This window comes from Chrysemys picta, unplaced genomic scaffold, assembly GCF_011386835.1.
Source record: "Chrysemys picta bellii isolate R12L10 unplaced genomic scaffold, ASM1138683v2 scaf4, whole genome shotgun sequence".
Taxonomy (NCBI): domain Eukaryota; kingdom Metazoa; phylum Chordata; order Testudines; family Emydidae; genus Chrysemys; species Chrysemys picta.
In genome coordinates, this window is record NW_027052711.1 from 163,223 (window position 1) to 190,753 (window position 27,531).

The window sequence follows — 27,531 nt, forward strand, 5'->3', positions numbered from 1 at the left end:
TTTAAGTTTCCAGGCAGTCATGCTGTTCCCAGGTGCATGCTGGTTTGTGCAGTTATTCAGAGTAACAAGCCGTTTCTGCTTGGGTAGGCTGAGTATCACAACTCCAATTTTTTCACACTCAATGGGAGGGCGGGGGGGGGGGGGAAGTTCTGTAAGCTTTTGCTCACACAGCACAGCTATTTGGCTTCATTTTTTTTTTTTTTTTTACCATTTGTGACAAAAGACAGTAGTCACACTGAAAACAGTACTGAACAATCAACCCAGCATTTTAGAAAATACCAGTTAGATGAACTTTATTATTAAAGCTCATTAAAAAGGTTTCACAACAAGACGAACAGGATCAGCATCTCCTTCATTTTGCTTTCTCCACATGAAAATGTACTGTTCAACAAGATGAAATCTACTACTTAACATACTACTTAACACCTTTCACCATCTTACTAGTCAGCTAGGGTACAGAACAGTGATAAAGAGTGAAGCTTAGGACAGGAGGTTTATTTTGTTCATTGTAAATTGAACAGCCACTGGCTTTATACAGATATGCCAAATCAGAGATCAAATGACAGAAAAACTACCTTGGGATCTACAAGTGCCTACGACTATTTCAGTTACAATCCTGGTGAAGGAGCAGTAAGTATCATAGCAAAACTGATTTCATCCTTACTGAAGCTAACGGTTAAATACTGCACAGAAGCTTAGTATGAATTCACAATTCCACAGGAATCTGAAAGTTACCAAGTCAATTTTCCCTTTTACGGTAGTCATGATCAGCTTTTTTACTCCCCCGCCCCACCATCATACAACACATTCCAGACAACCTTATGAAAAAAATATATAAATAGTTCCCAGAACTTATGTTACCCCTGCACAATCACATACTAAAGCAACAATATTTTCTTTCATGAGATCAAATTGCTCAATACAATGCAGTGGTCTAGTCCAAGTCCATGCTCGTGGTGTTTTTATCGTTCTGATGACAATCACCATTTTGTTGAGGGATTTCAGCATTATTTTTTTCTTCAATACCTTCATTTGAATGAAGACTGGGTCCATTCAATGGATTTTCCTCTTTAGGAGAGTCAACATTTGGTTTTGGTTGCATCACTATAGGCTCACACACATTGTGTAATTCCTAAGATAAAGAGAGGCACTCAGAATACAATTCATGCAATCAGCAAGCTACCTGATGAGCTAGCACTGCTGTTCAGAGACTGTGATTCCCATTACCTTTGCTTCCTGAGCACAAAGAGGCTGGATATATGCTACCCCTAACGTATCTAGTTTACTTCTTAAACAGGTTATATTAAGGTTCTTTATACAACACTTGGGCACTTTAAGAAAAAAAATTCAGTCTCTCAGAAATGTTGCATTGCTTTAATATTTCCTTACACACCTTGTTATATTTGTATTTACATACTATTGGAAAAGCAGACACTGAATTTTTAACTCTACTGAAAGATGTTTGTAGTGTAAGTTTATCTGCCTAACCCAGATATAGTAAAAACATTCACCACAGAATTTTTACACAATGGATTGTAGCTTCATCCCTTCCTTGCTACTCAGATTAATTATCCTTTAGAGCTGCCAACCAGTTAGAACATACACTGATTACTAAATAATTGCCTAGCGATATCACTAGTCAGTGATTAGAATTAGTTTCAGCACTAACCTTTAGCTTTGCTTTGATTTCACTTGCACGTACAGCTGGATCCTGATCAGAACTCATTTTAGCCTGGGCATTCATAACATTACTCATCCATTCCATCATTTCCTTCACACATTTCTCTACTTCTATCATTTCCGATTCATCAATGTGAATGTATTTCTCATCCTGCATGGAGTTGAATATTTTGAGTTTGTCAATAAGAACCCATTCAATGATATCAGATTATCCAGACAGACCATCCAAGTTGTGTTCTCTCACTATCTAAATATTTGTTACATTACTGCTTACTTTGGAAAGAAAAGTTCACCACAACAAGAAGCGCCATGAAACAGTAAGGCAGAATCAAACCCATTTCTGTCTTTGAGAAACAAGCTCACGGAGAGGAAGGTGGGCTTCACAATGATTTACTAGGAATAACATACCTAGAATTGGGTAAGTTCATACTTTCATGTTAATAGGGCAAATCCTGCCACCCTTGAGAAACCATGCATTAGGTTCTGTAGGGTATAATCCAACCATCTTAGGGCTCCAGTCAGTGCTGTAGGTGGGGGCAATAGAGGGAGAAAAGGTATCCAACTGCACAGTCTGGTATTTTGGCTGGCCTTAGATGGGAGAATTTGGATTTATAAAAATGAAAGCTTGAGTCAACCAGCAGAAGTTACCTTTCATAGCTGGATGAGTCAATTGAATCAGATACCCAGCTGCTTTGATATTTCTGGACCACGTGATATTAATTAGGGCTGTCATGCAATAAAAAAATTAATCACAATTAATCGCATTGTTAAACAGTAATAGAATACCATTTATTTAAATATTTTTGGATGTTTTCCACATTTTCAAATATATTGATTTCAATTACAACACAATACACAGAGTACAGTGCTCACTTTATTTTTTATTTCAAGTATTTGCACTGTAAAACAAAAACAAAAAAGTATTTTTCAACTCCCCCATTACAAGTACTACAGTGCAATCTTGATCATGCAAGTTGAACTTCAAATGTAGAATTATGTACAAAAAAAGAATACATTCAAAAATAAAACCAGTGTAAAATTTTAGAGCCTGCAAGTCCACTCAATCCTACTTCTTGTTTAGCCAATTGCTCAGACAAGTTTGTTTATATTTGCAAGAGATAATGCTGCCCACTTCTTGTTTACAATGTCACTTGAAAGTGAGAACAGGCGTTTGCATGGCACTATTGTAGCTGGCATTGCAATGTATTTACATGACAGATGTGCTAAAAGATTCATATGTCCCTTCATGCTTCAACCACCATTCCAGAGGCCATGTGTCTATGCTGATGACGGGTCTGCTCGATAACAAGCCAAAGCAGTGTGGACCGACGCATGCTCATTTTCCTTTGTCTGAATCAGATGCCACCAGCAGAAGCTTGATTTGCTTTTTTGGTGGTTTGGGTTCTATAGTTTCCGCATCAGAGAGTGTTGCTCTTTTAAGACACCTGAAAGCATGCTCCACACCTCATCCCTCTTCAGATTCTTAAACCTTGGGTCGAGTGCTATAGCTATCCTTAGAAATCTCACATTGGTACCTTCTTTGTGTTTTGTGAAATCTGCAGTGAGAGTGTTCTTCAAATGAACATGTGCTTGGTCATCATCCAAGACTGCCATAACATGAAATATATGGCAGAATGCGGGTAAAACTGAGCAGGGGACATTACTCCTTGGGGGAGAATTATGTCAAATTTAATTAACTTTTTTTTTCTTTTTTTTAAAACGAGTGTCATCAGCATGGAAGCATGTCCTCTGGAATAGTGGCTGAAGCATGAAGGAGCATACAAATGTTTAGCATATCTGGCATGTAAATATCTTGCAATGCCAGTTACAAAAGTGCCATGCAAATGTCCATTCTCACTTTCAGGCGACATTATAAATAAGAAGAGGGCAGCATTATCTCCTGTATAATGTAAACAAACTTGTTTATCTTAGCGATTGGCTGAACAAGAAAGAAGTGGGACTGAGTGGACTTGTAGGCTCTGAAGTTTTACAGTATTTTGGTTTTGAGTGCAGTTATGTAACAAAAAATAAATAAATCTCCATTTGCAAGTTGCACTTTCACGACAAAGATTGCACTACAGTACTTGTATGAGGTGAATTAAATACTATTTTCTTTTATCATTTTTACAGTGCAAATACTTGTAATAAAATACTTTGATTTCAATTACAACACAGAATACAATATATATGAAAATGTAGAAAAACATGCAAAATATTTAAATAAATTTCATTTAGAATTCTATTGTTTAAGAATATGATGAATTGCGATTTTTTTTAGTTAATAGTGTGAGTTAATTGCAATTAATTGACAGCCCTAATATTAATGCAAGTTTGCACTTTAAAAAAAAAACAAAAATTGTTTTCTAGCCCTTCTGGCCATGAAGAAACCCACTCTGAATGGGGCCCTGATGCAGTCCTGTCAGACTGGCTAAACCAGCTTTGAATGTTGTGAATTACCCTCATTCACAAACAGTGTATTGGCTCCAAAATCCAATGGCACCAAGGACCAACCAGATTTCCAAAGGGCAGGTGTGCTATTGTGACTAATCTTATGACAATGGTCAAACAACAGGCACAAACAGAACATACATAAGTTACTTACTCAAGATGAGTAGGGATGTGTATCTGTACAAAAAAGCCTATCACTGGCATCTGAGCCACTTCTCCAATAAAAGGTTTCAGAGTAGCAGCCGTGTTAGTCTGTATCCGCAAAAAGAAGAACAGGAGGACTTGTGGCACCTTAGAGACTAACAAATTTATTAGAGCATAAGCTTTCGTGGACTACAGCCCACTTCTTCGGATGCATATAGAATGGAACATATATTGAGGAGATATATATACACACACATACAGAGAGCATAAACAGATGGGAGTTGTCTTACCACCTCTGAGAGGCCAATTAATTAAGAGAAAAAAAAAAAAAACTTTTGAAGTGATAATCAAGCTAGCCTAGTACAGACAGACAGTTAGATAACAAGTGTGAGAATACTAACAAGGGGAGACAGATTCAATGTCTGTAATGGCTCAGCCATTCCCAGTCCTTATTCAAACCGGAGTTGATTGTGTCTAGTTTGCATATCAATTCTAGCTCAGCAGTTTCTCGTTGGAGTCTGTTTTTGAAGTTTTTCCGTTGTAATATAGCCACCCACAGGTCTGTCACTGAATGACCAGACAGGTTAAAGTGTTCTCCCACTGGTTTTTGAGTATTTTGATTCCTGATGTCAGATTTGTGTCCATTAATTCTTTTGCGTAGAGACTGTCCAGTGGGAGAACACTTTAACCTGTCTGGTCATTCAGTGACAGACCTGCGGGTGGCTATATTACAACAGAAAAACTTCAAAAACAGACTCCAACGAGAAACTGCTGAGCTAGAATTGATATGCAAACTAGACACAATCAACTCCGGTTTGAATAAGGACTGGGAATGGCTGAGCCATTACAGACATTGAATCTGTCTCCCCTTGTTAGTATTCTCACACTTGTTATCTAACTGTCTGTCTGTACTAGGCTAGCTTGATTATCACTTCAAAAGTTTTTTTTTTTTCTCTTAATTAATTGGCCTCTCAGAGGTGGTAAGACAACTCCCACCTGTTTATGCTCTCTGTATGTGTGTATATATATCTCCTCAATATATGTTCCATTCTATATGCATCCGAAGAAGTGGGCTGTAGTCCACGAAAGCTTATGCTCTAATAAATTTGTTAGTCTCTAAGGTGCCACAAGTCCTCCTGTTCTTCTTTCTCCAATAAAGTTGGAAGAGCACAAAACTTGGCTCAAAAAGTTCAGTTATTAAGAATGATAGCCCTCATTCTTTGTGCAAATGCCCTTTTTGACCATAGATACTGAGCAATACAGGTTCAGACTCATTGTCTGTGGGAGATTTGTTGTTGACAAACTATGTTCTTAATTGCGTAGGTCCAGCATACAGGCTACCAATAAGTGAACAGCCCACTTGAGAAGGAGTTTGACACCACTGCCATCTGGTGCAAGTCTGAATGAAATAGCACAGACAAAAGTCAGTCCCCTCCTACTCCCAACCCATTCCCTGTGAGGCTACTTACCTTGTCCCTGTATTCTCCTGCTATTTTGGCATAGTGTTGAAGCTTGTGTCCCAGTTCTTCCAACACCCGTGGTCGCTCCTCAGCTTCTTGGTATCGCATTTCAATTGGAGTACCTAGTTTCTATAGAAAGTAATATTTTCTATGCATTTCATAATTCAAACCTACATTTACAAACAAGTCATTCCTGCAATATTTTGAAAGTTACATTATACAAGAGTGCAAATGGACATACCTTTAATTCATCCAATTTATCTATGTACACCTGTTTAGCTTGGTCCTCTCCATCCTCATACAACCAATCTTCTATCTCTGTTAGGAATGCAGAGAATCTTTGACGATCCTAAGATAAAATTTGGATGCAGTTTAGAATGCCAACCAGGCCAAAATACTTAGTAAGTAAAGGAAAAAGCAGTACAACTGTAGCATGGTCTGTTACGAAGAAGGCTATTTACATTTTTCATAGTCAAGCCCTAAGGCTGTTTTATGCCAGGGGCCGAGAAAACAAGATGCAAAGATAACTTAAAACCACTCTTGTATAACAGCATTTGTTTCTGCACTGAGAACAGCTTGGTTTGAACAAAGAACCCAGCCCAGAAATCTGTCTTACACTGCATGCTTTCCTGTGTGACCACGGAAAGGCACTACCAAAATTCATTTTTGCCTGCCTCATATTGAGGGGACACAGCTATGCAGGGTCTCCTAGCGGGGAACGGGATTTACTACTGCAATTTCTAGAAGTCTGTGCAAGTCAAGCTAAGCTGCAAGGGCGAACGCAGATGAAGGCAAAGCTAACAGAAGTCTGTTCGTTCCCTAATACAGTTGTACCAACTAAAATAAAAGCTGGATAAACTTCAGGAAAAAACAAACCCAAGAAAACCTTGCACTGAACAAGATAATATGGGTATTTTGTCTTTTTTGGATATATTTTAAAGAATCACAAAGGTCTGTTTTGATAACATCTATGCGTTTGGGCAACTCTCTGCTGATATTCAGCAAAACAGGCTGGACCAAATGCTGTCCTTTAGAAAATACAAGGGCAATTTTAGTACATCTTGTACATCACACTGCCTTTTGATTTTAATGGATCAAACTGTGGCAGGTGTTTGCACATCTCCTCCTTTTTCAAATACACCTCTACCTCGATACAACGCTGTCCTTGGGAGCCAAAAAAAATCTTACTGCGTTATAGGTGAAACCACGTTATACTGAACTTGCTTTGATCCACCGGAGTGCGCAGCCCCCCCCCCCCCCCCCCCGGAACACTGCTTTACCACGTTATATCCGAATTCGTGTTATATCGGGTCACGTTATATTGAGGGAGCAGTGTATTTAACCTACATCTAGATCCAAGCATGGCTTTGTTGAATAGAATGTTTACTTCTAAAAAAGTTTAATTGATCAGTTATCTGTGGGAGGGTCAACTGGCTAGTGATATGTTTTAGGGGTGAAACTGCTGGAGATTCTCTTTGAAGAGGAGTTTAACACTGTTGCTTCCTCCCCTTTCATCTCCTTTCTTTTCTCTTCCTGCTTCATCTCCCCATCACCAGATACCTCCACTTATTCACTCTCTGCTCTCATCGCTTCCACTTGTCCTCAGTGCCTTCCACTCCAGGTCTCAGCCTATTCTTCCTTACAGTCTTCCATGGTTATTTAACTAGTTTACGACTAATCAAATTCAGACTGATCTATTACTTCAGTTTTTAAACACTTACTACAGTAGAACCTCAGAGTTACGAACACGAATTAAAAACTGACCAGTTAACCACACATCTTATTTGGAACTGGAAGTACGCTATCAGGGAGAAGCAGAGACAAAAAGAAAAGCAAATACAGTACAGAATTGTGTTAAACATAAGCTACTAAAAAATAAAGTTTAAACTAATATTTGACAAGGTAAGGAAACTTTCTGGGCTTGTTTCACTTAAATTAAGATGGTTAAAAGCAGCATTTTTCTTCTGCATAGTAAAGTTTCAAAACTTTATTAAGTCCATGTTCAGTTGTAAACTTTTGAAAGAACCACTATAACATTTAGTTCAGAGTTACAAACAACCTCCATTCCCACAGTGTTCGTAACTCTGTGGTTCTACTGTAACTGCAATCATTTTTGGACAAAGCTAATTTTGAAAAGGATATGTACATTTTTGCAAAACTAATTCAACTCCAGAAGATAAGCAATTGAACAATAGCGGTCTAAGATTTTCAGATATCTACAGTACAGGTATGAGGGCAGAATTTCACCACAAATAAGCAGGACAGATGTTTGATGCTAATGTTTCAGGAAAACTACTGACTTTAATAGCATACCTCTTCACAAACAAACTTTTCATATGGTCCTGATAACTTATCCCTGAACTCATACACATATTCTTCCACAGCATTTTTTGCATCATTTCTTTCCTTCTCCAGCTTGTCTTGCATGATCATCTTGCCCTGTTTGACCATAGGAAAAAAAAAAAAAAAAGTACTTAATTAAAACAAATTTAAACTTAAAAGCAGCCTTACAAAAGGCTATAATAGTCTTTAAAAGGCCTTAATTCATATTGTTGCTGAAACTGTGCAAGTAACAGTGGGGTGAACTAAAAAATGGAGACTCTCCTGAAGGTTCAGATGGTTTTTAAACAATATGTGATCTCATTACATAGATCACTGCTGTAATGCTATAATTCAAAGTGACATTACAATGTTGCTAACATTTGCAGTCAGGAGCTTAAATGAGGCATTGCATTAACTCATTATGAATGTATTAGTGGCAGGAGTCTATTTTCAGTTTTTTTTTAATGTAAAGTCTGAAGTTGCTCGAAAATAGTCACGGAATAATAAGCAAGAATCAGTCTCCCTCACCAAGATTACTGAACTCACCTCTGTTTTGATATACATGTTGAGAAGTTCTTTCCCTAACTGCCAGACCAGATTAGCTTCAATGGGCAGCTCTACATTCTTCACCTTTATCTTGGGTTTTTTAGCTTCTGGAGGTTGATCACTTTTCTTCTCATTTGTCTAGATTGGAAAGAAAACAAACAAAAAAAGTTATATCCATGACTTAGTAGGAGCACTAAAAGACGGTTTTTCACTGTGATGCTAAAATCCCTCAGCAGAATATGGACCAGTATGTATTTTCTCACTGTTCCTTCAGAATCTCACAAATATATCCTTACAAAGGATTTTGTTTTTCAGCTACTGTATATCTTACCTTCCCACTTCACGTAGTCAAACGTAACTCATATTTCAGGAGAACGGTGTTGGAAGATAGAAAGGGCAATTGCAAGAAACACGGACTATTAGTAGGACACAGCAATTCTTGGCAAGTTCTTTTACAGATTAGCACTTCAATATTAAATGCTTACAGCTACATATTATCATAACACTTGGATTAAAATTAAGTGCAAACTTTGTTAGCCTGAGGCAGCTTCTTGAAGTCAGTTTTTGTTTGTTTTAAAAACAGTAATTCTCACCCTTAGGCATCAGTACTAACGCTTGAAATAAAAGTCAGACTATAAGCCCTTTGTGGCAAGGACTACATCTTGTTTGTTAAGAGGCATAAACTTATGTTCTAGGTGTCTTCTCAATCTGGTTTCTCTGCCTACGGTTTAGTCGTGGTAAATGTAGTAAGCTTAGCCTCTAGCAGTTGTTATACAAAGCGAAATACCGTCAAGGTAATGCACATACTATGCAATGCTGGATACATTGAGGCAATAAAGAGAAAGTCTTGTTCCTTGCCGGAAGATGATGATTGGAATAGTGAGATTTTGCCAGCTTTATCTTGTCTTAAATAGACAATTATTGGTTATGTTAGACAAAAATGAAAGTAAAGATGCAAAAGCTACTAAACACAATACACTGCAAGAGCACTGAACTGCCTACTTTTGTGTGCGCATGAAGGTTACAGTTTTAAATGCCATCATAATAGATTATAACATTTTTCAATACAATGAGTTTATAAAGGGTCACTCACTTTCTTGGCATCTGGTATTTTGTTTTCTTCAGAGGGAGGTTCTGGTGAAGGGGGAGACTGTGGAGTTGGTTGACCATCAGTTTGTACCTGGGACTGTGTTCCAGCTTCATTGTTTTCTTGCTGGATATTTTTCTGAAATGAAACCCCAGGCACAAAGGATGTAGAAAGAATGTTCACTTGTATTTATTAGAAGTTATAGTGTAATTGCTTTCCCACATGCTTTCTTACTTACTGAGCAATAACTCTGCAGTCAATGTATTCATGGAATCATAGGTATAGATGAGAGACTTATCAAGACATCTAGGCCAACCTAGATTCTTCCCCCTCCCCGATTATAGAAAGCCAATAGTTTTCCCCCATGGGTAAGCCATTCAGTAATTTAGTTATAATGCATGATTATGTGCAGATAATCAAAACTAACTTTTTTATGCTACAGTTATCGTCACACATTAAAGTTTTTCCTATTTGGGGATATACTAACAATCCTGAATGTTAGTTACAAGCAAAAATCGCGACTGCTATTTGACTCTAAAAAGATATTAAACTAAATGTACAGAATGAATACTTAAATTTAAGTTCCTACTAAAAATGTCAAGCTGTTTCCATAATGGGACATACGCTTGTTTCCGGACACACTTTTCCAAGGAGACAACACTCAGCTGACCCCCTTTCTTGTAAAAGAGTTTCGTTTCTCCTGAAGCCTGCCCCAAACTTAATTGCTTTGTTTCCCTAGCAGAAGGTATTTATAATTCAATCAAGTATTACAAAAGAATGCATTTTGTTAAGAACACGGTGTGCAAGAACAGACCAACTTACATCATCTGAATTCTCCAGAGGCCTCTGGTTCACTATCACCACTTCAGTCTCCACATTGAGATCTTCATTCTCTTCAGCTTTAACTTGTTCTACCATTGAGGCAGTAGACACACTGAAAATGCCATGAGTATTGACACGGACTTTAACTTTGACTTTAGATCTCTCTCCATCTTTCTGAGCTGCCACATTTTGGACAATGTATCTGCCTAAAAACAAAGGGGATAAAATGACACAGACAAATTTGTAGCTATTTTTCTACTATGATATATGGCATCTTTCACAAAAACCGTATTTCCATACATTTTATGGAGTTAAAGAAGAAGAAAATGCAAGACATGAGGCCTGGCTCAGGCAGAGGAAGTTGCAGAGAACTGTCATTCTGACACTGATGATCAGGAAGTGAATGTAGAAACCTAAATATTACAGTGTGGGTTTAAGTTTCTCTCCCCCCAATTTCCATACCAGATGTGCTTAATCTACAGACAAGATGTCTCCCTCCCCCACACCCCAAATACACAAACTTTAAGCCCTGCAAACTCAGTCCAAAATCTGAGTCAGAATTGGGCACTTTGTCTCATCTGCACACCACCAAAGAGAGATTCTAAAGACCAGATTAGGCCCTCAACATCTCTGTACCAGCTTCAATGGGGGTAGTCAACACATGTGGCCCTGCAACTGAATTTAAGTAATTCTATTGATGATACACAAAATGACTTAGATTCCAGCCAATAATTGAGGGGAAGATGGGGATAAAAGAACACAGTCTGGATTCGGAAAATGGTCTCCAGTCACAACTGTAATAGAAATATAAAATAAAAATAATGAAGAAAGCTCACCCTCCCACGGTTGTGTTGGCTCAAAAGTAATGCCAAGATTTAAAAGGTTACTATAGTAAACGGATATGAGTGAGTCAACAGATTCTGTGTGTATTCAAATTATGCCATTTTTACTTTACATTCCTGTTTGGTGTAGAACAGCTCTTTGAAAATACAGAGTCAGATTCCCCCCACGCTTTTACAATCTTTACCAGCAACAGCTATCTATGAATATCCTTTGCTCCAGGTGTCAGAACGTGTTGGTCTTTTGTTACTCACACAAAGAACTTCAAAGGGTCGTGTAACTGAGAAATATAATATTAGCTAGAGCCGACTGCTGCTGTGCCAGCTTCCCCCTACAGCTCTGGCTCATGCAACTCAAACCATGCAATCTGGAACTTTTAATAAACATTGACCTAAAACCAGGAAATATCCATATTCAAAAGTTCCAGGTTGCATGGTTTGAGTTGCATGAACATGTATGTAGATTGGAGATGGAGTCTCTGCCACATCCGCAGAGAGACGATAGGGAATTATGGTGCATGGTTAATTGCCAGTCAATAAAATGCTATTGTAACCAGCAAATATTGGATTATAGATTAGTCAAACGTGTGAAGCTGAAAAATTGATTTCCCTACACTCACTTTTCTAGCTGGCAATTGGAGACTTGAAATCAGATTAGCTACCACTTTTTTTTTTTTTTTTTTTTTTAAAAGCAGATATCTGAGCTTGCTCCAGTTTACTGTTTTGAGAAATATTTAGGAAATTAAGACATAAGAAAAGATTAATGCAGGTTTTTCCTCTGAGAGGTGATTACATACAAGTGTCCTCTTCTTAGTCAGAAGATCTGGTCCCTTTGCGTACTGAGTTATGTCTGTTTACTTTACTGACTGAAGTCAGTTCTAAATTCTATTTTGTCTCGCAAAACGAACACAGCTATAGGAGCGTGACTTGCATTCTCTTCTGGCTCACATGTCACAACTACTAATTTAATTCTGAATGAAGAAACTAACTAACTGTTGATTGTGTGAACCAGTACCAAACTGACTTTCAAATTCCAGGTAAAGTTTTCAGGGTTGAAGTTAAATCTTTACACTTGTAAAACTGTACATATGTTATAAATTACTGTAGACAAACGAACCCTACAATGCCTTTGTAACGGTCACAACTGTGAATGTTCCATCTAAGGAAAAAAAGACAAAGGGAAGACTTTTATATATAAGTATGTAAAGATTATGAGCCCAATTCTCATTAATCAAGGAGACAAGAACAAGTACAGGTTAATAAAATGCAATACAATTTTCTGATTAAATAGTAAGGGAATCCCTACAACAGTAAAGCAATGGAACAAGTTTCCAAAGGTGGTTTATTGTTTCACTTCCAGTGGAAGAATCAAAGCTTAATTTTTTTTGTATATAGGGGATAGGTTTAGGGATACTTTAAAATTAAGATGGTGGTGGTGCAAGATGGAAAACTAGTTTTAAAAAAGTGTTAAGAAATCCCTTGCACTTATAATGGTTTCATTCCAATCAAGGAACTTGACATAACTAGCAGCCTTTCTTTAGCTTGTGACATGGAAGTGTCTACCAGGGGCTAGGCTAAACACAAACTCAGTTCAAATGTAAATTGGGCTGGAAACATAAAAACATATACATAAATCCATGTGTTACAGCTCTATCAAAACAGAATGAGGTGAGTTAACATTACACAATTCCAGTGAAAGTAATGAAAGTTATACCAAGAGATTTGAAAGATGGCAAAGTGCCACATTCACCAGGACAATCACTTACCAATCTTTGTCTCGGGATATGGGACACCATTAGGATCAGAATAGAAAGCTTCTAGCTCAAATGGACCTTTTCTGTAGAAGGTGAGAACTTTGGAGAAAGGTGCTGCATGATTTCTGCTGAACACTTCATGAACCCTACAGTTAGGATCAAGCAAAAAAGTACTTTAGAACGGTACATGTGCTGAAACAGCTGTGATTTTCCCTTTGAGAAATGCTGAATCCTTTAACATGAATAGTCCTGAGAAAGTTATTGCTGGAAAAGAATCTTTGCTATCAGACATTACACAAAGACCTACATTCCAAGTTGATAATGTGAAGTGATTACACATTCCAGCTATTTTAGGGGCTGGTAAGCAAGACAGTTCAGTCATGTTTGAATAGGATTTGGAAACAGATTACCAGTAGATGTACAGTACTTGACTTCTTTTTAAATGTGTCCCTCAGTTACCTTGAAATAACTATTGAAATTAAAAATTGCACTTCTTTAATGCCTTTTGGAATCTCAAAGGCTATGTTCCTGATTACCAGCTGATTTGCTTTATGGCTCAGTCAAGGGAGCAGACACTTATTTTTCCACCCTTGCTCGGACAGAAAGACTGACAACTATTCATCCAGGATTCTCCTGTGCTCTGGGCTTTCTGAGTCAGTCTGCTTACTTCCAATCTCCAGAAAATTTAATCTAACTCCCTACCCAACAAATCTTTTGTTGAATTCCAGTCTTGGAAACCTGGTTAGGTGGGAGATTAACTGCCTCACAACTGAGCCACAGAAAACAAGCTAGCTGAAAATGGGAATACAGTTTACCTTCAGAGGTTCAGTCTACAACAGAACAAATACTGAGATCTGTACAGCTGCATCTTATAAGAAAACACAGATGGACAAGAGATTCAAGGCTGAACTAGATGGAACTTGCGGCAAGGATAGACTTTACCACCTTGGAGAACTGGCGTAGAGATTGAGGTGTATATACAGGACTGCTGCAAACCGCATGTGGTTCACTCTACTTCAATGGCAAGAATTATAAAAAACAACAACATTCTTTTAAGATTATTATGAGGCGACACTAAAGGTTTTTTTTTTTTTAAATAATATGTCTTAGTAGCACATCTTGCCACAATTTTTTTTAAAACCAGTTACTGAGTGTATTCTTATATCTGTATTTTTAATTAGTCAAAGAAAAATCCTCTATAAAAGTTTGTTTTATCAAACAAAACTATTAGGAATATTTTCAGCTAGAAAAATGCCCACAAGACAGCCCACCTTTGAAAGGAATTGGAACGGTAGAAAATGTTTTGAATGTATGTATCAACATGTACATAGTTCTTGATTAACCTCTCATTTCTGTATTTATTATCCAATACGTTTACTTCTATATGTTTACATCTTCTTAAATACGCAAGTCAAACTGGGCCCTGTATACAGGTGGCCACTTTATCTCAATCAGTACAGCTCACTGACTAAAGAGGTTAATTGTGAGTCTGATTTGCAAGCCACTATTCTTACTTTTGGTGGAGATTAATACAGCATTCAGTTTCTCTTGTGAGACAAAAGTATTGTTACGACAGAACCACTACCAAAGCTATAAAACAGCACAGCTCAATGGACCTATGAGTTGTTAGATTATTTAGCACTGACCCTTCAAGAAAGAGGCACAGATGAGCTTTATCCTTATATTGCGTAAAACCAAAATCCAAATGGGAACAAAACTTTAAGCTACCTACCCTTCAGTGTCATCGGTTTCTGTATTCCACATCAGAGATATTGGGAATGGAACTGCATCTGTGACAGAGAATTCTCTCACTTTAAATGCTGGAGAAAGAATTGCACACTAAAAGACAAACAAACAGCTGTTACGATTGGCTATGTGCCTGAATGTTATGCCTTAAAATACATTAACTTTTTCAAAATATATATATATATCTTTTTTTAAATAATGAGTCTTATACTTTATTGACTGTACCAAAACAGATCTAGGTAAATTAACTGCTTAAGTGAAACCCTGATGTGAAGGAATTATGCTCACAATGGGTGCACGTTCTTTAGGTACAAGGGACCTTTAGTTTATCCCTTGCACTGTGGCAAAACTGCTAGTTATCCCTAAAAATTACTCTTATCTTAGTTCTAACACAGATTAAACTACATTTTCCTTGTTGTTTAACATTACAGTTCTCAGAGGATACACCTGATATGTTCCAAAGGAGTAACAGCATTACATAGAATGACATGTGAACATGCTGTGCATGTCCAGCAGTGAAGGGGGTTAAGCCCATTACCGTTGTTTCTTGCTCTGTGCTTATGGGAATAGTCAATGGATGTTCAAGGGCTATGGTTAGTGAGGTGGAAGACAGGAACAGAACACAAAACAAGGAATGAAAGGAAAAAAGGGTGACGGAGGTACAGAAGGAAAAAAGTTTCAGAGCAAAAGCAATTTACTTTCAGGGTATGCGTACACTGCATGTGACTGTGTGTTTGTAGCATGGGTAGTCACATCCCACTCAGGCCAGCTGCCTGAGTACAAACCCATCAGGGACCCCGAGCATATACTTGGGCTGCAAGCCCATGCCACCACATCTTCGCTACTAGCTAGCGCCTTTAACAACAGATTAAAGGTAGCATGGGTATGCCTACCTGTGCTACTTCACACCTTCACTTGCAGTGTAGACATACTGTAAGAGAAACAAATCTACTTTCAAAGTCAAGTAAATATGGATTGCGGGAAGAGCTGCAATGAGACATTTTAAGTTAATAGCAAAATGCAACACTAAGTCCAATACCAGAAAATGTTACACACAAATGTATGTATTTGTATGTTCAATGGTAGTACATACAAGCCATCTGAATACATTAGGTAACAAAGGAGGTTTTTACAGCCTTTGATGGATAATGCTAAATCATTTGTGCCAGAGGTGATTCTCCTATATTTCTTTAGAGTGGATTGTTTTGCCTCTGGAATGCATCTAATGGTAAATGTTTTCTAAAACAGTATAGTAGAGAATACCCTGAACCCCCTACAAAGGCCTATTGTCTTTTTGCTGATTACTTTGTATTGTCTGGACTGGTCAACGACCACTGCCTCATCCAGTCTGCACCTGCCAGGAAGGCTTTGAATGAAGTAGAGCCTGAGCCCTCTCAGCAGCACCAAGAGGACTGGGGAAGTGGGGAGAGAGAGAGAATAAGGTATATAACAAGAGGTTTGGGAGTCTGGAAAAAAATGGCAATGGCTCCCCAGGCTCAAGCCAGATAAAGTGCAGCGACTAGTTGCAGTTTAGTCAAATCAGTAAGTATGTAAAATTAAAGTGACAGAGCTTTTTAAGCATGTCACTGTTTCAGCACAAAGTATATGTTCCATTGCCTGCTTTAAGAGTGTCACTTTTGCCATCTGCTATAACTATATGGTCAGTTCTCGAAAGGAAGTATTCTCAGAAGACTTAAGTGGTACTGTGAATACTGTACCTGTAGAGCACAGCCTCGTGCAACGGCTTCGTCTGCGTTCAGTGTTGTGCTGACATCTTTGCCAAAGAACTTTGCAATCTTCTCTTTAACAGCTGGAATGCGTGTAGCTCCACCAACAATCTCAACAGCATTTACATCTTCCAATTTAAGCTGAGTTTGTTCAATTAATGAATGGAAGGGCACCTCTATCCTTTGTAGGAGGTCAGCACATAATTCTTCAAACTGGGATCTAGGAAAATCAGACAAAAAGCCATAGTTAAAAACTCTGGAGTTTTGCTTTACTGGGTTTTGTTAGGAACTGTTTAAAACTGCACATTTCAGCAAGAAGGCTTTATAAACTAAGCCACCATGAACAGATTTTAAAGCTGTTTAGTATTTTTAAAGTTAGTGAATTTAGTGTTTTCAAATGTGCCAAACTCAAGTGATGTCCACACAGTCTAGCAACACTATGAATAGATACCATGCAAGTTTTTGCACATTTCTGTCAACACAGCTCAACTATATGCACCACTACCTGAAGAGATCCCTTCTAAAGATGCCTCTATGCCCATCATCAGCCTTTCTGCAGAAGCTACAGATAAAGGTGCAAACAGTGTTGGTGATTTTTGTGCTGTGAGCTCTTGTGCCTCTAGTTTCTAGGGAAAAACACCAAATATCCACCTGAGATAGTTACTTTTGGTCAGTAATGACTGGGAATGAATGTAAATTAGTAAAATAGTCTGTATGACATAATCAGTCAGACACTCCTGTATAGTGTTATTCTGCCCTCCAGTTCTATCATGGCGTGCATTACAGTATTTGCAGATAAAGCAATAAAGCTCCATTTATCACCAAGGTTGAGATCATCAAAGCAGTATAGGGGATTTAGTTTTAATTAAGGGTGTGCAGGCAACTTCCCTGCCCTGCTTTGAAAGTGTCAACCCATGTTTGTAAGTTAATGTCTTTCTGTATAAGTGGTGAGTTTCTAGGTTTCTACAGATGAAGACGGCAACTATGTTACTTTAATTATTGCTTCAGTCTCTCAACCAGCAATGGTAACTCACTGCATGTACATCTCATTTAGATGAGTTTATACCCCACTTTAAACCCATGATTTTCTGTAAAAGGAGGCAGCCAGTTGGTGAGAGATTTTACACCTTTGGATTCTGTGTGTAGTCTGAGTGTTTGCTTTCTCTCCATTCATTTTTAATAGAAATCTTTTGAATTTGGGCTCTCAAACACACAAAACTTGGCACAAAAGTGAATCCTGAATAGATCTAGTGTAAAAGGCAGGGTATTTTTTTTTTTCTTTTTAAAGGTTGGATTTAGGGTAATTTTTAGCTATTCTTCACATCATAATGGATAGTTTGTGTGCTGCGCAAACAAACAATTGGTTGTTGAAAAAAGTTTGTAAATAGAACCTTATCCATCGGGAGTTACACACTTTTCTGTCACATATTATTCCACAGCAGAAAAGGGCTCATATACCCAGTTGCCAATGGATAGTTTTCTCCAGCAGTAGCTGCACTTTTACACCCCTCCCCCCAGGTAAAATAAAATAAAATAAATCCCTAATTAAATATTATAAAAGGACCCTAGGAAGCTAACTGGTTCATAATGAAGTTTGTATATCATGACTGACATGAACCATTCCTGACACTAACCCACAAAAACAAGGAAATACGATAAGCCACTTAATACACATCTTCCACGCACAAGTATGTACCTCACCATTACAACTACCAGCCACCACAGACCACATACTGCAAGTGCAGTCTTGCCCCATTTCACCCTCCTGCATGCACCACTTTACCAATTTATTTTTTTCACTAACATTAATAGTGGTTGACACCTGGAGTAGTAGTTGGCTGTATTGGGAGACAGCAGTTTGATAAAGGGTTGAGTACAGAAGGACAGCTAAAAGGAAAGATGGAGGATGACATTCCTCAGAAGACAGAGTTAAGGTTGTGGTGCATGCTAGCAGAGAGTATGCACATTAGGTGGGTTTTTATTTCCTTACTTTTATGGATTTGTGTCAGGTATGTTGCGTGTGTCGCAAAATTGCTTCAAACTACAAAGTATTTTGTGTATTAAGTCTAGCAGGTTTACTTCTAGACCCAAGGTGATAGTGCCTTGTACCTAAAAATGAGGGCATTTCAGATTAGGAGTATAGGCAGGCACTGCAACATCAGTGTTTAACATTGTATATTTGTTTCATTCATATGGCCATCACATACATTATGTAATCAAGTCTGAACTATTCCAGCATCACAAAAAAGCTGGAAGTATTCACAACAAAGATTAGATTTATAAGTGGCCAGGATTGGCCACTGTTTCAGAGATACTTCATGTTTAATAAACATTTAGTAATCTTAGTATAGATCAGGGGTTCCTAAACTTGGTTCGCGGCTTGTTTAGGGTAAACAAAGCGTCTCACAGTCCACCAGAGGCTTACCCTGAACAAGCCGCGAAATAAGTTTGGGAACCCCTGGTATAGACGGTCCCTTTTCTTTTAGGACTGTGGAAACAAAGAATGCCATCCACTGAGGATTTGCTTTAAACACAGTGTTCCCTCATTTTCCTTTAGCTCCTATTCACCTGTTCATCTTTCCAGCCACATCTCTATCATTCATAAAGCACTCAATGTTAAGTGGGATGTCCGTGCTGTTAGAGCTCATTAGCTTCTTCAGTTTCTCACACTCCTGATATAGACGAAGAAGGGCTCGAATTTTTGATTTCGGATCCAGTTTATACTTTGCTTTTATTTCTGCACAAAAGTGATCCACTAACTTTTCATCAAAGTTTCTCCCCCCTAGGAAGGGATCAAAGGCTGTGCCAAGCACCTGGTTTGAAAGAGAAAATAGTTTAGTTTTACATTTGACAATCAGACATTACACTGGACTTCCACCTATACCAGCAGGCCTTTTTTAAAACAATGACGCCACCACGTAGGCTTATTTCTTCCAATGTGTAAGTTTAAAGATTTAGTAAGGTATTAGTAGAAGCTGGTCTGTACGCCTGTAAGTTGGAAGTTTGCCTTAAAAAAACAAAACAAAAACAACAGCCTTTCTAGAATGGATGACAGTCCAGTGTCATCAGAGTCTTAGTCCACACATAGGTTCAAATGGCTTATTACAATCTCAAATAACTGTACTCTGATCACAAGTCAATCCACTTACAGCTTCAGTGTAATTGCAACATAGTATAAGACGCCAATATTAATGGTGCCAAAATCCTTAATGTTTGTGTCCACCATATCACTTTACACACATTAAATAAATACTTCCAAAAAATGAAGCTGCAAGTTGTATATTTTAGTAGTCTTTACATATACTGCCACTAAGAGATTTTCTTTTTAAAAAGTGATCAGCAAGTTCAAGAGGTTTCATTGCTTTTGTTGTTTCAGTGTACCGTTACAACTATTTCACGCGTTTATATTAGAACAGTTTTCAGGTCACTTGAGTCCCTGCAAAAAACTAATTCACAGTCTAGAGCAAGACCTGCTAATCTATATGTAGAGATGCAAGGTGTTATACAGCCACATTCTGTTTGGTCATCATTTCAATTCAAGCACATTTTAGTGGTACAATTTTTTCCCCTTTTTTCTTGACCGAACTTTACATGGCCCATGGAGTACACACAAAAATGGATTATCAGCTGACTACCTTTAGTTTACCCTTGTTAAAAGCACAGGCTGATACTTGAAATGCAGAATGTCCCATGTCAACAAAGACCACTATCCGTGGCTTCTCTTCCGGAGCTGGAAGGTCTTGTTTATAAATTCCGTAGTTAAGAGCCACTGTAAAGCAAGAAGCATCAAATGTTATCTGCACAATCACTAGTGGATCTCCATTCAGTGCTTCATTCAGCTCATCATTTTTGCAATGGTGCACAGTCACAAAAGGCAGGTTCCAACTAAAATGTTTACATATACACATTGCTATATTTACTTCCTAGCACTAATACTTCATATTACATGTACCAATGAATTTTCTGAGCCCTGAGCACATCAGCAAAAGTAGATTAAATATTTATATGGATGTTGACATCCACAATTGCACTGATAGTGGTTTTATATCCTTTAACAAAAAATTCGGATTACAAATATTACGAAAAAGTTCCTCATACAGGCAACTTATTGAACAACTGATCACTATGATGCTTCTTGCTCATTCCTCTGAAGAGACAGGATCCTGGACTAGATGGACCACTGGTCTATACTGCTAGGGCAATTCCTATCCTTAAATGTGTGAGTCAGGGGAAAGTTAAGTACAGTACAGTAGAACCTCAGAGTTATGAATACCAGAGTTAAAAACTGACTGGTCAACCGCACACCACATTTGGAATCAGAAGTATACAAACAGGCAGCGGCAGAGACAAAAAGAGCAAATACAGTATAGTACTGTGTTAAACGTAAACTACTAAAAAAATAAAGGGAAGTGTAAAAAAATTTGACAAGGTAAGGAAACGGTTTGTGCTTGTTTCCATTTAAATTAAGACGGTTAAAAGCAGCATTTTTCTTTTGCACAGTAAAGTTTCAAAGCTATATTAAGTTAATGTTCAGTTGTCAACTTCTGAAAGAACAACCATAATGTTTTGTTCAGAGTTTCAAACATTTCAAAATTACAAACAACTTTCCCTCCAGAGGTGTTTGTAACTCTGAGGTTCTACTGTATTCCTATTAAGTCACCTTAGGAAGCAAAGCGTTCTCTTTTTACCACCTTCACAACACCTCATGACAGAAGTTTTATAAGTCAAGAAAAAATGGCATAAGTGTTGTAAACCAACTCTGCTTTTAGTGACTGGTCTATTTTTCTAGCAATTCTTAGTTTGAAGTTATTTGAGTATCTAAATGGATCTCCATTAAACATACACTTGCTGGAATATGTTTCCTTTGCTTTACCTGCTGTCATGTCACTCATCAGTCTCAGACAGTTTAGGCCAACAATCTGAGCAGCATCTAGGACAGACCTCCTTTCAGCATCAGTGAAAAATGATGGAACCTGAAGAAATCATGTGGGAACAGAATTACCATTAGAAAGCCAGACTTTCAACACAAACATTTGTTTGAAATACTACCCATGCTGCATCCCCAAAAGGAGATACCTGCCACTATATCTAGCAACTGCAAGATTTTAGCCCAAAATAAAGTTAGTTACTTAAGACCCTGATTCAGCATAGTACTTCGTAGTCCCATTGAAGCCAATGATTAGGTACTGTGCTGAACTGGGGCCTAAAAGCACATGCAAGACCAATCTGTAAAGTAGAATATTCTGAGGAGAAGCATAATGTAGATGAATCAAGCCTAAATTAATTTTTGACAAGAAATGGAAAAAGTAGTCAAAGCTATTTTGATGTTAACATTAGATGCAGCATACTGCCAAAAATTTTGATTTTAAGTTCTTTGCTCTACTTGAACCAAAGGAATTTTCCCAGTGGCACGGTGGTGCCAACTGGCAGATCACTTAAAATACATATTTAATTCTTTGATATATTGTGCAGCTTGATAGAAATATTGTGAGTGCTCTGTCTAGGCATTTTAGCTTGTTCATCTTCATGGTATCTGAACAACTGTTCAACACTTAATGTAACACCCCCTATAGTCTTTTTCCTAATTACGATGCTTTTCAAAGCTATTTTACTTTAACATAAAGTTAGTATATTAATATGAAGTAAAAAATCTGTATTTTAATATTGGCTGTTTATAGCTTTCATTGCTTTATAACAAGCTCATATATAGAATACACATTTTCCTTTTTAGAAAAAGGTTCTGGTAACATTAAATCTAATATGTACAATGTTACCCTGAGCATACAAGTACTTGAGCTGAACAACATCTTAAACTTTATTTAAAACTAGAAATCTTCAGTGATTACAACTAGGGAGATTAATGTTTCTATTGGTCCAGTGTAATAGAATTACTTACAGAAATAACACAGTCTGTTACTGGCTTTTTTAGGTTAGTCTCAGCAGTCTCCTTCAACTTAGTCAACAGCATAGCTGTTATCTGTTCCACACTAAAGAAATGTTCCTCATCCATGTACATCACCTGTATAGCAAAAAAAAAGGGAGGAAAATTTCATTTTAATTGCAGAAAAGCAGAGTACCACTTAATAGTTTTGGATGCTCTGCTGACCGACAACCCTTCCCTCCAATCTTAATGCACTCATGCAACTCATTATACAGTTACAATTGAGAATTCACCCACCAGCCCCTTGAGTGTTTGCAGATAATGTCATTCTGTTTCTACACATTGAGTGTAATTGATAAATGAATGAATTCCCCTGGATAAAATCACTTGCAGATGATTTATAGCAATTCAGATAATGGTGTAAATTGTAAGTGTCAATTAGTGAGGCTAGCACACAGTAATGAATCACTATGCCAATAAGTTAAAAGTGGCCAGCAATTTTCAAATTGCTCACCATTGCAGAAAAGGTAAGAAATTATCTACCAAGAAGCATTCAGTTAGGAAGAGCTCTTTACAGCAGTATTAAAAACATTTACTTAAGAGCTTCTAGACTATTTCATAAAAGATTTTCCCAAAAGATCACTATGTTCATAACCTAAAATTTGTGTTATCTGTTTTGGTAGCCAGAACAGCCTGCACTTCAATAGTTCAAGTTATACCCAGGAATCAAATAATATAAACAAACTTAAAAGACAAAGTTAAACAAGTCTTTACTCTCATATTGCTTCCTTCCTACAGACATCTTTGTAAACTGAAATGGTTGGGAAGGGGAAAGAAGTACTACTATAAAAATCAATCAGTTTTAAAATACCTCTGTATTTCCCTTCCTTTGTGTATTCGCCTTTTTGACATCTATTCTATAGTATAGAAAAGATGTAAAGCAGAATGCTTTGTAAAAGACCCTCTTGTGGACTCCAAATGTCGCAATCTCCTACTGATTTGTTCTCAAAACATTTTTCTCCATGGACAAGAAAAAGCTCCACACAGATTGAGGAAAACATTGAAAATGACTGTCACAGTACTGTCCTTCTTAATACCAATTTTTTCTAACTTGCATATGTGTTAAAGAAAACTACTTAAACTCACTCCCATTAAAGAGACACCAAACAAAGTATCTACCATTGTTACAACTCACACTTCAGATAACTATAGATAAAGAAAAAAAGTCTCTTCAGTTTATTTTGCGCATTGCCTATGTTTGTGTGGCTCTTTCACAGAGCACCAAGGAAGAGGGTTTTGTTTTTAAAAGAAACGGAATTGTGACTACAAAACTCACACTAATTGGCTGTGGAATCTACAGGGCAGGTTTAGTAAGTGAATCTATTTTTAGTTCTTTTAAAAAATGACTTGATTTCAGATTGCGTTGTTCCTTTAAAACAGGGGTCGGCAACCTTTCAGAAATGGCGTGCCGAGTCTTCATTTATTCACTTAAATTAAAGGTTTCGCGTGCCGGTAACACATTTTAATGTTTTTTAGACGGTCTCTCTCTATAAGTCTATATATTATATAACTAAACTGTTGTTGTATTGTAAAATAAATAAGGTTTTCAAAATGTTTAAGAAGCTTAATTTAAATTTTAAATTAAAATATTGATCTTACACCGCCGGCCCGCTGCTGGTCTGGGGTTTTGTTCACCTATGCCGGCAGCAGGCTGAGCGGGGCCTGTGGCCGGGACCCTGACTGGCAAGGGTCCAGCAGCCAGAACCCCAGACCGGCAGTGGGCTGAGTGACTCAGGGGTTCCATCCACCAGCTCCTGCCAGCCGGGATCCCAGGTGCTGGACCTGCTCAGCCCGCTGCCAGACTGGGGTCCCGGCCCTGCCCACTTACAGTGGGTACCTACCTTCTCTCTGGTTCTGGCCCATTCTCTTCCTCTCTCTGCACTGAGCTCAGGGTGGGAGTGCACTGAGCACAGGGCTGGGGGTGAAGGGTCTGGCCAGGAGCTAGAATGAGAGAACGGGGCTCAGGGTTGGGGCAGAAGGTTTGGGTTTGGGGCACTTACCTGGGCAGCTCCCATTTGGTGTGAGGGATGCAGGTGGGAATGTGGGGGGGGGGGGGTGCAGGAGCTTCCATTTGGTGCTTAGGGTGGGGATGTGGGGGGTGTGTGCAAGAGTCAGGGCTGGGGGCATGTGAGGGGGGTGCAGGTGTCAGGGCAGGGGGGATTGGGTATGTGGGGGAGTGCCAGAGTCAGGGCTGGGGTTGTGGGGGTGTGTGAAGGAGTCAAGCAGAGGGCTGGGTGTGTATGAAGGGAGTACAAGGCTCAGGGCAGGGACCTGGGGGGTGTGCGTGTGTGGGGGGGAGGAGTCAGGGCAGGGGGCTAGTGGGGATATGCCCCTATTCCACCCCCACCCACCTCCCACCTTCCCCAAGGCCCTGCCCCCACTTCTTCTCTGCCTCTGCAGGGAGCAGCCAGCACTGTGACTCTGCTCCTTCCCGACCCCCTCCCTCACAAGGGCCATCAGCTGATCTGCCAGCAGGGAGGGAGGGACATAGAGGCGGAGGAGGGGCAGGAACCCAGCACATTACGGGAAGAGGCAGGGGAGCTGGCAGGACCAAGCTTCTGCCCCCCGGGGGGGGGGGGGGGGGGGGAAGAGGAGAGGTCAGAGAAGAGCAGGCCGGGACAGGCTGGGCAGGATTTTTAATGGCACGCTGATGCCTGCTGGGATTCCAGCAGGCAGCAGCGTGCCATTAAAAATCGGCTCGCGGGCCATCTTTGGCATGCATGCCATAGGTTGCCAACCCCTGGCATACACCATACCCCAATTAAAATAAGCTATATTGGCAAAAGGACCATTTTATTGGTATGACTATCCCCATGTGGGCTTTTGCCAGCACAGCTGTCAGCTAGGGGTGTTTATTTTATTCCCCACACTCCTAACTGACAATGGTGTGCCAGCAAAACTTTGAAGTGTGCACCAGGCCTAATTAACAAAGTAATAGTGAGACCCAAAGATGAGAACTTAGCATAGAAGAAGCCTGTCAGGTAAATACAGTGGCCGTTATGCCAATGAGAATGTTTCAATATGTAATGTGTATCTAAAGCTATAAGAAAAAAGTGATTATATAGTTGATAGGGTATTTGATCATATAATTAAACTACACAAAGGATACACACAAGTGGTCTCTATCCACCTCTAGATTGGACTTTTTTGCTGGTACATGGGAGGATCGAAACAGTATCCCATGGTTTTAAAGCAGGGGTAGGCAACCTATGGCACGTGCTGAAGGTGGCACGCGAGCCGATTTTCAGTGGCACTCACACTGCCCGGGTCCTGGCCACCGGTCCAGGGGACTCTGCATTTTAATTTAATTTTAAAGGAGGCTTCTTAAACATTTAAAAAACCTTATTTACTTTACATACAAAATAGTTTAGTTATATATTAAAGACTTATAGAAAGCGACCTTCTAAAAATGTTAAAATGTATTACTGGCACACGAAACCTTAAATTAGAGTGAATAAATGAAGACTCGGCACACCACTTCTGAAAGGTTCCCGACCCCTGGCGTAGACTGTGTGCACAATTGCCACCAGGGAAGCTCTTGTATGAGGAAGTATTTATAACGAAAGCCTGACTCCACTCTGGAGTAAAAAAAGCTATTCATCAGTTCAAAAGCCCTTCTGGTACAGAGGTGAAGAATAGCTTTTATGGGAATTAATCATGAAAATAAGGGATTTTAATTAAGTGCTAGAAAACAAACGTTTCCAACATAGCTATAGAAACTAGAAAACTAGACTGCAAATACGACACTCTTACCTTTATTCCAACTCCACCGTTTTTCATTGGAACCAAATCATAACTCAAACTTTCTTTCTCTTTCTGAATAAAAGGATCATTAAATGCACGGCCATGGAATCTCTTGAAGTTAGATACTGTGTTGTTAGCATGAGTAATTTGCTGCAAGAAAGAAAAAGAAGTTATCTTGAACGCAACACTTAACCTGCATATTAGTAAAAGAACGGCAGTGTCCGATTGCTAGCCTCTGTTCCTAAACCAGTCAGGTTTACTCGCCAGAGACTTGACATCTGACCTCTTTTCTCTAATATTAAATTATGTAGGACTGTAGTTTTATACAGAAATATACTGGCACAAGAGGTGAATGAGCATTGTATTATAGAGTTTACAGTTTAAAGTCACAAGCTGTTACAATACAGAAAGTCTACACCCTGGTCTGTGTAACAGTTTAAACTATTTTTTATTGCTCTTGTTAAAAGCCTTTTGTTCTCTACCAACTACTGATGACTTACAGTACCCAGCAAATACCAACAAATCTAAAGGCAGTAAGTCCAGGGATCAACATATTGACGGAGACTTGTTTTGTTTTGTCACCCCAACACAGAGGAAAGCAAGGGACTTGGAAGCATAAAATTAACTACAACAAACCTCACCAGGAAGGGTACTTGACATCTATTTAAAAGCATAGCTCTATGGTCACTCAAGTTGGAAGCACTTAAACAGCAAAAGTAATTTAGTATGCAATGGGCACCAAGTGCAAAAAACTTTAGTGGCTTTTAATGAACTGATTTAGAGTTTAAAAAAATCTCTAATTTTCAGGTTATCGAGATAACTGTATGTACCAATGAAGAGACTTTTTTAAAGTAATCACATGCCATTAATACTGTAGGATATTTGAGAATATTCCTGTGGTTTTGGCACAATTAAGCAGCAGCAAGCCAGTTAGCATGCCACACTTAAACGGTGCTACTACAGCATGGTATTCTTCTGAAAACTCACTAAAACATACTGCAAGTAACAGTGAAAGACCAGCATGAAGTAATTAATTATTCGCAAAGTTGTCTAGCATTTGATTGAGAATGCACAAAAATTGAAATTTAAGTTGCTGTTAAGTAAAAAACCATGTCAAAGTTAAATTAAGATGATTACTTGCTAAAAACCCAGAACAATTCAGATATGTAGTTCTCCTGCTTGAACAAATGGCTGTTACACTCCCTTGTTAGTGAAAATGCAAAGCCCAGATTGTCATGGGCCAAGAACACGACCTAAAATTCCACTGCTGT

At 38.6% G+C, this 27,531-nt stretch overlaps 1 protein-coding gene across 1 annotated transcript in view; it reads right to left on the bottom strand.

The window, feature by feature from the left end:
• Window positions 1–266: 266 nt before the first annotated feature.
• LOC135972192 (heat shock protein 105 kDa-like) overlaps window positions 267–27,531 on the bottom strand; it is a 30,989-nt gene continuing 3,724 nt past the window's right edge. Inside the window, 16 exon segments of the mRNA XM_065578832.1 lie at window positions 267–1,132; window positions 1,670–1,831; window positions 5,742–5,861; window positions 5,974–6,081; window positions 8,046–8,171; window positions 8,601–8,738; window positions 9,694–9,825; window positions 10,510–10,715; window positions 13,115–13,248; window positions 14,835–14,941; window positions 16,567–16,795; window positions 19,144–19,388; window positions 20,211–20,344; window positions 21,449–21,548; window positions 22,472–22,594; window positions 26,270–26,410. Of these exon segments, the coding sequence (XP_065434904.1) occupies window positions 935–1,132; window positions 1,670–1,831; window positions 5,742–5,861; window positions 5,974–6,081; window positions 8,046–8,171; window positions 8,601–8,738; window positions 9,694–9,825; window positions 10,510–10,715; window positions 13,115–13,248; window positions 14,835–14,941; window positions 16,567–16,795; window positions 19,144–19,388; window positions 20,211–20,344; window positions 21,449–21,548; window positions 22,472–22,594; window positions 26,270–26,410 (2,403 nt within the window). The 3' untranslated portion in view covers window positions 267–934.